Below are 9,693 nucleotides of genomic sequence, written 5' to 3'. Positions count from 1 at the left end.
CCTGAGGTTGCTCCCACACCAAAGCATGTTTAGTACTCAGAAGCTCTCGTAACGGCTGACAAATTTCTGCAATGTGCGGTGAATATTTTCCAAGTTGGTTCACCATGCCCATAAAGTGACGTAGCTCAGTGATGTTTGTGGGACATGCAAGATCACGGATGGCTGCAAGCTTGTTTGGGTCTGCACGAATTCTGACGTCAATCACATGACCAAGAAATCTGAGTGTCAGCACATTGAATTCACATTTCAACAGGTTGAGTGTGACTCCTACTTGTTGATTTCAAGTTGGGACATTTGATAATTGAACGTTGTATTTAGCTTAAATCTGACAAAATAGCGCTCATTCGACGTTGAAACAGCTCTGGCGCACATGAAATGTTGAATGGTAATTTATTGCAACAGAAATGGCAAAAGGTCTGATGAATGTTGTGGGTAGACGACTCTTTTCGGCTAGTGTTACTTGGCAAAAATCCACTGTTGGTGTCTACTTTAGAGAACACCATGGCTCCAGCCAACTGGGCTAGTGAGTCATTAACTCTTGGAATTGGGTGGACTTCTGAGCACTTTGTTGTTCAGATGTCTCAAGTCAACACAAAGTCGGACTTGTCCAGTCTTCTTGGGAATAGCTATTCCCGCACACCATGGAGTTGGCCCCTCCACCTTGGATATAACTCCCAGGAGCTCCATGTACTCAAGTTTCTGTTGTGCCTTTCCTCTCAGTCAGATAGGGATGTTCTGTGGGGTGTGTAAAACGGACGGCTTTGCTCCAGTCTTCAGTTTGATTTCATAGGAGTTACCAAATCCATTGAAAACCCGGGGAAATCTGCTTGGAACATCTTGCTTTGCAGTACTTTCAATTCTAGTGATTAGTTGTAAGGAAATAACGGCAGGTAGTCCCAGTAGGTTTGCTTTAAGGGCTGTGACGACTTAAATAGTTTCTTCTATGCTCTTGCCGTTACTCGCTAGTGTGTAAACTGCCCAAGTACGCTGAGATTGGTAGATGTTTGTCCATAAAGTGGTGTTGATGATGGCTGTAAGGTGGGTTGATTAATCCTCTTGTAAGTCTCCTCAGTGATAACAGTTGCCTCTGCTCCTGTATCCAGTTTGAAATCAACTTCATATTCTCCAACGTGAATTGTTGAAGACCAATGTGATTCTTTGCCCATTGTCATGGGAAATAGGTATGTTACTTTTGAGACCTCCGATTCTTTATCTGCTACAGATTTGGAGAAACACTGCGAAGTGAAGTGATCTTTGCGATGACATTTTGAGCATGTAGCTTCTTTTGCTGGACAGTAACTGGCCTTCTCATGGCATTTCCCGCAGCGCTTGTATGTTGGGTATTCCTTAGAGTACCATTTGACTGGTTTGACATTGCTTGACTTGCATTGGGAAGTTCCCTGCAGCCTGCTGTTGGCACTTGTTTGTTCCAGCCGGTGGTATGTTTGGTGCGTGGCCTCACCTCGTCTAGAACAATAGGGTGCTTCTGGCTGTCATCTCCTTTGAGACTATCCTGCTGTTCTTGGACGGCTTCTCGCTGTCTTGTGACACGTTTGATCTTCTCGAGAGTTAGGTCTGCGTCCTATATTAGCTGTTCAGCCAATACTTGGTTATGCATCCCTACAACGATTCTGTCCCAGATCATGTCCTCCTTTCATTCCACAAATTCACAAGTCTCTGCCAGTGTGTAGAGCGTTGTAATGTATTGTTTGATTGACTCTTGATCTTGTTGATTTCTCCTGTGAAAATGAGCATGTTTGTAGATAACGTTGCGGCAGACCCTAAAAAAGTTCTCGAACGCTGTGATCACTAAGTCGTATTTCTTACAGTCATTCTCAGAAAAATTTGTGGAACGTAGAACCTCACCTGCCTCTTCACCCATACAATAAAGAAGTGTAGAGACTTGTCGTGAATCCTCTTTGCGCGAGCCGAATGTTATCCTGAACTGGTCAAAGTGGCGTTTCCACTGTGGCCAGTCATCGGACTTACTGAAGGTATAAGGTTCAGGTGGTTCAAGACGTAGTTCAGCCATATCCTGTCACTATGGTAGGGTTTTGTGCTGGTTTATTCAGTACACATACAACACAACGTAAAAAACAATAGTAAGACTACTCTACGCATGTGTATCATACATGCTAGTATGTCACACTGTTTATGCAACATACCAGGTAACAAGCTTGTTTTGTTTTGGGTTGCCTCAGTACTAAAATCTTGGTATTTTTGGTTACTGCATCGCTAGTTATTCAGGGTGCATTTGCTGATACCATTGGCGTTCAAGGAGGAAAGAATATCTGCTAAATATCTGTCTAAAAATTGAGGTACATTGCATGTGACACACCAGCATAGAAAGACTTGTGGGCAGACCAGGCACAAATCAAATCTAATCTTCATTCTCACACATTACTACCCGTGTGTGTGTGTGTGTGTGTGTGTGTGTGTGTGTGTGTGTGTGTGTGTGTGTGTGTGTGTGTGTGTGTGTGTGTGTGACGATGGCAGAGTGAAACTTGGTTGAGTCTATTGGCAATGAGGATAAGTGGTTTCTGCTGGCCATTGATATCTACTGGGCGAGCTGTTTAGAACTGGTGAAATCCTCTTAGCTCATGCTATCAGTTAGTAATATGCCAGTTATTAGCACTGTATGGATTACACAGAAACATGTACCTCTTTCAGTCTCTGGGACTTACCTGCCGGGTTGGTGGGCAGCCAGTTGAGGTTGAAGACCCCACTTGCTCTACCCCACTTGCTCTACCCCACTTGCTCTACCGGAGGGTGATGACAACAATAATATTTTCTTTGCACCTAAACAAGGTACAGTTTTCACTCCATGAATGCATAATACGACATTACACCATCTCTACATTGCAACACACTGAATTGTTCAAGAGGAAGAAACTGAAGCAACGTAGGGATACTGTAATGCTCTATTTGTGCATTCATGGAGCTGTGTGTACTGTCACTACAATCCTATCTTGTTTTCATACTTTGAAAATGTGAACATTTCTCTCACTGTGCTTACAGCCCTCCCTACCTTGTTTCCAATTTTTGAAATGTTAACCCTACATTGCTTTAATTTTTCAAAATGTTTTGTACTTGTTTTTATTCATTTTTCTTATGTAGAAACTAGGTGCCTAAGCTAAACTTTAGTTTAGACCTTGTTACTCACTCTTAATTAAAGAATGTACCATGAAGGAATCAGAAGAAACATGTGAACAACAAATACTTGAGGGAGATGATGAATCTGGGAGGTATGTGACTTCTAGTTCTGCACTGACTACCGATGGCAACGAACAATGTGTAGGGCCCCAAGAAAACCGCTAACGACTCAGCTTGCTGCAGCGGTTCAGATCGAACCTAAGAACAGTTAGCTAAAAGAACAATAGTTTTCATGATCACAATGATGGCCACAAAGATGCACTGTCCTCTTTGTCTATTTATGGTCATCACATACAGGCATGCTACAAGTTTGTTAGACTGCATGAAGATTTCGCCATCACAGATGGCGTCCAACAACAAGAAGGCACTCTCCTGATACAGCCTCATTTCCAGAATACACACAAATCCATACGCCACCTGGGAACAAGACTACCCCTGATGTGCTGCCTGGGATTTCCTTTCACTCATTCATAAATCTAGCTAAAATTATAGTCCATGCACATGTACACGACACGCACAGCTTTATTCTGTAGAATTAGGTCTCTAGGCTAAATTTAGACCACGTTACCGTTTTAAAGAATGTACCAGAAGAATCAGACGAAAGATCAATAATTGCAGTTGGTGGCTGTTTATGAAAGAGTGTTCCCTTGAATCTTTCTGGCTATTGTGGGAGGTTCAGCATCATTCATAAATTATGAATGCATTGGTAAACATTCATCTGTAGTAGGCTTTAGAGTAGATTTCAGCCGAGTTCTCAGACTGGAAGTGTATTGTAACATTGCATCTGTTGACCTTTTTGAAACCCACATAAACCTTACATATCAGTGCAGAATGCCAAGTATGCATGCCAACTAAGTAAGTGCAAAAAATCTGCTAGTACTTTTTGGGAACACCACACCAGTGATTGCTGGTTATGCTTTGCAGGTGTCACTTAAGTGATATCATAATAATGCATTACAGACTTGTCTGTGCAGAGACACAACTGTCTGTTTACACTTGTGCATTTGGTGGCAGCTTTACTTGGTTTGTAATGCAAATTTATGCATGTCAGTGAGCCTTACTGTAAAATCTCATCACATGACCGTAATTGGAACTACTTGTAATTGAGATTCTCTTCCAGAAAAGGCGTGAACTATATTATAGTTCTGTACCTTGCTCTTTCAGGTCTCATGCCTACACTACTGCAGATATTTCCCCATGCAGGTTGCCAATTTGGATTCTATGAGTTGTTCAGAATCATATGGAATTTGTGGCACGGCAGCACCAATGTTGTATGTAGTTGCAGTGTTTCACATGAATAGCAAGTTGACACATCCTTCCTCCTGTTGTAGCTCAGCCCTGTTGTACCAATATCAGAGAGCCTTGTTTGTGGAGCCAGTGCTGGCATTTGCAGTAAGGCTGTCGTTTATCCCTTGGATCTAGTCAAGAAACGACTACAAGTAAGTTAATTATGATGTGTTTGGTGCTAATGGATGACCACGCAGACCAGCACCTGCCATTTGTGATTCTACACTGTAGATACAAGGATTTGAAATTGCAAGAGCACGTTTTGGTGTAGTCCGACAATACAACAGTCTTCATCATGCTTTGCAGCTCATTCTCAAAGAAGAAGGCATTTTAGGACTGTACAAAGGTTTCATGCCAAGTGTGCTAAAGGTAACTAACTACCTGCACAAATTTCAGATACTGTTATACATAATAACAAGTTTCATTACAGGCGGGAATGGCAGTTGGGGTGACATTTGCAAGTTACGAACTGTGCTGTAGTTTTATTCGAAGTTACAGAACCTGGACACCATACATAGTGTAATATCATATATGATACAAATCAAAGTTATGCTAGCCAATACTATCAATTCCAGGAGTGAAATGATGCTTGATGTGTGATCAATGATGACCACCTATTGCACATACACATTTGCACTAGATATAATGGCAGCTATACAAGTGTGCTGGTGTACACTAAACGTACTTACAGTGAGACTAGCAATACAAATTACTGTCTATGATAAGCGTGCTTTCTTGACCTGACCCGGTGCAGTTCCTTCTGTATGTTGTCGCTTGTTTGTTGTAAGCTTTTGTGACATTACAGCACAAAAACTGCTAGGATCTGGACTGTCTGGTTGTACAAGATACTCGCCAATATAATCTGGTGTCAGGCATAATACACCAGCTGATTTCAATTTAGCGATGTCTACCAGTAACAGTGACTGGCCTTTCATGTTGATAAAGGCATGAGTTGCTGAGTGGACATCGCAGAATGGTGGACGAGATGACACAATGGTAGCTCCTCCTGCTTCTAGCAAACGCTGAAATCCAGCTTTACGAGGGCCATCAACAGCTAGTAACACTCGCCATCCACGAAATGCACCAGACATCTGATCATCACTTTTCTCAGTGTTCTACAAATATAAAATAATTGTGGTTAATAATTAGTGCTATTCTATTGCCAATTGACTATCATACTATTTTGACACGCCATCTTTTTGCTGCCTTTGCCAACTCTGTAGGTTTCTCCTTTCCACTAACCTCTTTGCCCCACTCATGCTGCTCTTCTTTGACAAATTTTCCTGCCTGACGACTTGCCTCAAGATACGACTTATGCAACACCCACTTTCCTGCAGCAACCATTGCCATGAATTTTTCAGTGCGTGATGCCTTCCCTGCTACAAGGTGGGATGCTGATGTCACATAATAGTCATAGTCATAAAACTTCCCTCCTAAAGTCTCAATAAGAGCAGAATAGTCCATTTTTTCATCTCGATCTAAACCAGACAGTTGGAACACAGGTGTACGGCTTGTGCTTGCCACCTGACTGAGCAGGAGACTGCAGTTTAGGGGACTACATGTTTTACCGGGTGGACGAATAGGCACAGCAATTGGTGGTGGAGCAGGTGGAGTGGGTGTCAGCCGATTTTCTTTACTATTCAGTACTTGAGACTTCCTGACATCCCCCAAAGTACAGTCACTTGAAGTTATGAGGGCTACTTTCTGACTGGCAGGAAGGCATCGCTTTTGATTACGTTGATAGCATGATGGATTTCCATTCTCAGGTTGACAGATAATTTCCTCGTTTGTTTTAACCTCAACTGTTTCTTCCATTTGTGCAATGATTCGTTCACGTTCTTCACGTCCACTGGGATCATCATAGCTGATGGTAGCCATTGACATACTCTCTCTCCAGCTTGTATCACCTAGCTTACAAGAGCTGCTGTAAATTGTCTTATTACCACAAATGTGTTGTCTGTCTGTTTTGCTAGTGGACAAATTTTGATGAGATTTCCTCCGACTGCTGGTTCTTCTGTTTTTCGCTGCAGACACAAGTTCATCAATTTGTCGCTTGAAGTCTTCTCTGTCTTCTGATGAAGGTCCTTGTAAGCTGTCTATGTCAGGTCTTGTAGACTCAACATTTAGGGGTTTAACCAAACTGTTCAGGGATACAGACTCAGAAAGATATGATGTTTCTACTAGCTGGTTTGTTTTGCCAGAACTGTTGCTGTACCCATCATCTACCTTCCATGACAACTGGTCCCGTTTCTTGCAAATTCCTGTCAGAGACCTTCGTGGGTTGTATGTGTGTGGAAAGGCTGCCTCATTAAGGTGCTTTGCACCTTCTCTACATGCAAACAACCAGTGTGGAGAAACAATAAACTTATTGTTCTCTTTAGCAAGTCGTATCTCCTTGCCTCCAGATTGCAATCGGCCCTCATGAATGACATGTGTACATGACTCATCATATGTGAATCGATAGTCACTTCCCAGTGCTGCAGCAATATCATGCAAGTCAGCTTGCTGCTTAGCAAGCTTCTTTGTCACAAACAGGACAACACCAGACAGGACAGTAGACGAGGTAGCTGTAGTGTGGTAAACGCTATTTGCTCCTGCACTGTCTACTGGATGGCCTATCTGGCTGATAGCTGTCTGTACATTGCTTTGATATGCTGAAGAAAGTATTGATTCATCAGCAGAATAGAAACCGTGTCCACTACCAGACGTAAAACTGTTTAGTCCCTGCAATGCATCTGCTGTGTCAAACTGTGGTCTAATGTTGCTGCTCAGAGATGACAGAGCTGTTCCTAGTGATTTCCTGCCACCTGCTTGAAATTTCCTTGTATGCCGTTGTTCCTGTACATTACTTGCAACAGGTATACTGTTTACCTTTTCGTGAATAATGAATGGTTCCACATTTGTAAGTGATTTTTGTTGAGCACATTCATAAATCCACTGTGATGAGACAGCTGGTACATTCCACAACTTACTGGCTTCATATTTTGGACCAGAGGCTTCTTTTAGCACAAGATAGTTAGTGGCTTTCAAATTGTCCTTGTCCTTTCGTAACATTTGTTGTTGAACAGTGCCGCCTAGCAGCTGAATGAATTGCATGAGCACATCTCGTTCCAAGTCCACAAATTGACTAATGCAAAAAACAACACCTGCAAATGGATTGAAATCAGCTCTGATTGGAATGGGCTGGTAAAGTGGATGAAGGGAAGTGTCAAGATGTTGTCCTGTTTCAATACACCTAGAAAGCCAAAGGGGGGTGAACAACTGCTGGTTGCTATGAAAACATGAAATGCTAGAGTCGATACTGACAATCAGGATATCAGCTAATGTAGCCTCAGTCATCACTCCTCCATGTGATACAATCTGCTTAACTAACTCATCACTTTGACAAGTGACAACATCAGCAATAGCAAACGATTTTCCTTTCAATGGACAATTGGCCGAACAGGAAATTTCTTCAATGGAAATAGAACTGATACCTGACTGTTGGTATCCTTCCATTATATCATCAGTGTCTCTACCATTGCTACCGTACTTCTCTATACCATTGGTTATACAATCAGGTGAAACATCACTCACACAGCTTTGTAATTCTTCTGGCTCACTGACCATACCAATAAGTTTCAATTTGTTTGACAGCATAAAACCTTCCTCAAGTACTTTTTGTTTGCTTTCACAGCAAGCAAGCAACCATTCCTGTGATACTATATATGGTGGAGAAGACATGGCTTCAAAAAGGCGACAATCTGATTCAATCACTTCATCGGTGACAAAATGCGTGATAGAGTCAGAGATACTATGACATCGAGTACCTCCACCTGAATTCACTATCTGAAGCAAGATATCACTCTTCAGCTTCTCACTACTTCTAATAGCAATCCTACAACCATCTAGGTACAAATTACTGACATCCATCTCGAGATCAAGATGTTGGAATTTACTTTTAATTAAAGTTGTCTGTTTTCCGTGGTCGGATATGTCATAGTGGTATCTGTCTTCTTTGTTGCACTTGCCTTCATCTTGTTTGTCATTTCCCTCACCGTCACTAGCACCAGCAATAGACTGCGTCCTGTTTGTAGATACTGGATAGAGCTGCTCATCCAAGCATAATCCTTGTTTTATGCACTCAAAAAGCCATGCTGGAGACACAACAAACAAGTTCCATTTTAAGGCATACTCATACTTCATGCCATTCCGTTGACTAGCGACAAGATGAGTGCACTTGTCCATGACAAGCTCACCTGAGTATGTACCACCATTCTCTTCTATAATTCTCTTGACATTTTGTCTGTTTTCAATTCCAGTGACACAGATGCAACACCCCAGGAAGGCAGGACATTTCATGCTAGAAAATTGATCATCTGAAGCAGATATAATTCTTGTTTTACTTTCTTCCCAACACTTCATAATCCAATTTTGAGACATAATGGGAATGCCCAATCCAACTGCTGTTCTGTATTTCTTAGAGCCGACAGCACCAGCAACAAGGTGAGTAACATCACTGGTTAGATTCTTAGACACTTCTCCACCCATCAATTTGACTTGATCATACAACTTTTCACGCTCAGCTTGTTGTAGACTGCTGCAGGACACGTGGACGCCATTCATCGTCATAGATCTCACTAGACATCCAGTGGGAAGTGGTTGTTGATTTTTAAGACACCAACAAACAACAGATGGCCCAATCACTTTGCACTTCATATCGATTAGATGGTGACTCACTTCTGACGGAATATCATCGCATACAAACACCATCGTCTTTCTGTCCTGCTGGTCACTGATCACCGCTCGTCTTACAAGAGTTGTTGTACAGATACCAGCAGTCTTTGCCGCTCGCTTTGCCATCTTGAATAATAAAGACGGCGATTTAGATGCAACGAACGACAAAATACCGTCTCTCTCCTCTTCCTTTTCGACGTTCGTCTCCACACTGCTCATGATAGAAGAAGCCCGCCAAAACTGAACACTATATAAACAAACTTCCACTCCAACAACCAAATTAACCGATCAAATACTGCAAGAATCTGAGACAACAACAGTCAAGTACAGGCAGCTACATGTACTTGAACTTGAAACGTTCGCCGTAACGCACGCTAGGCTTTTCTAGCCTTGTAGACCACGCGCGGACGTAGCCTGGTTACTGTTAATTAATGAATAAATACTAATTTTAGTACACTGTACTAGGAGCAATATGTACACACACACACAAGACATGGTCTCGCAGCTAGTAAGTCAACACTCTAAATTATAGTGCTG

The 9,693-nt window shown here is 42.1% G+C and overlaps 2 protein-coding genes across 3 annotated transcripts; one reads left to right on the top strand and one right to left on the bottom strand.

The window, feature by feature from the left end:
• The first annotated feature begins 4,114 nt into the window (after nucleotides 1-4,114).
• Nucleotides 4,115-5,018, top strand: LOC134191112 (mitochondrial thiamine pyrophosphate carrier-like). The gene is made up of 4 exons (XM_062659681.1): nucleotides 4,115-4,424; nucleotides 4,485-4,592; nucleotides 4,672-4,809; nucleotides 4,871-5,018. The coding sequence occupies exons 1-4, from the start codon at nucleotides 4,323-4,325 to the stop codon at nucleotides 4,961-4,963; spliced, it is 441 nt and encodes a 146-aa protein (XP_062515665.1). The 5' UTR covers nucleotides 4,115-4,322; the 3' UTR covers nucleotides 4,964-5,018.
• A 28-nt stretch (nucleotides 5,019-5,046) lies between these two features.
• On the bottom strand, nucleotides 5,047-9,505 carry LOC134191111 (DNA topoisomerase 2-binding protein 1-like). Of its 2 annotated transcripts, XM_062659680.1 has the most exons (3): nucleotides 8,679-9,505; nucleotides 5,620-8,576; nucleotides 5,047-5,555 (listed from the first exon to the last, which is right to left on the bottom strand). In XM_062659680.1, the coding sequence occupies exons 1-3, from the start codon at nucleotides 9,373-9,375 to the stop codon at nucleotides 5,157-5,159; spliced, it is 4,053 nt and encodes a 1,350-aa protein (XP_062515664.1). In that variant the 5' UTR covers nucleotides 9,376-9,505; the 3' UTR covers nucleotides 5,047-5,156. The 2 variants fall into 2 exon arrangements, with proteins under 2 accessions (XP_062515664.1, XP_062515663.1); XM_062659679.1 differs by having other exon boundaries at nucleotides 5,620-9,505.
• Between the last annotated feature and the right edge of the window lie 188 nt (nucleotides 9,506-9,693).

The sequence above is a fragment of the Corticium candelabrum genome, chromosome 15 (assembly GCF_963422355.1).
Source record: "Corticium candelabrum chromosome 15, ooCorCand1.1, whole genome shotgun sequence".
In the NCBI taxonomy this organism is placed as follows: domain Eukaryota; kingdom Metazoa; phylum Porifera; class Homoscleromorpha; order Homosclerophorida; family Plakinidae; genus Corticium; species Corticium candelabrum.
This window is presented reverse-complemented; position numbering and strand designations above follow the sequence as displayed.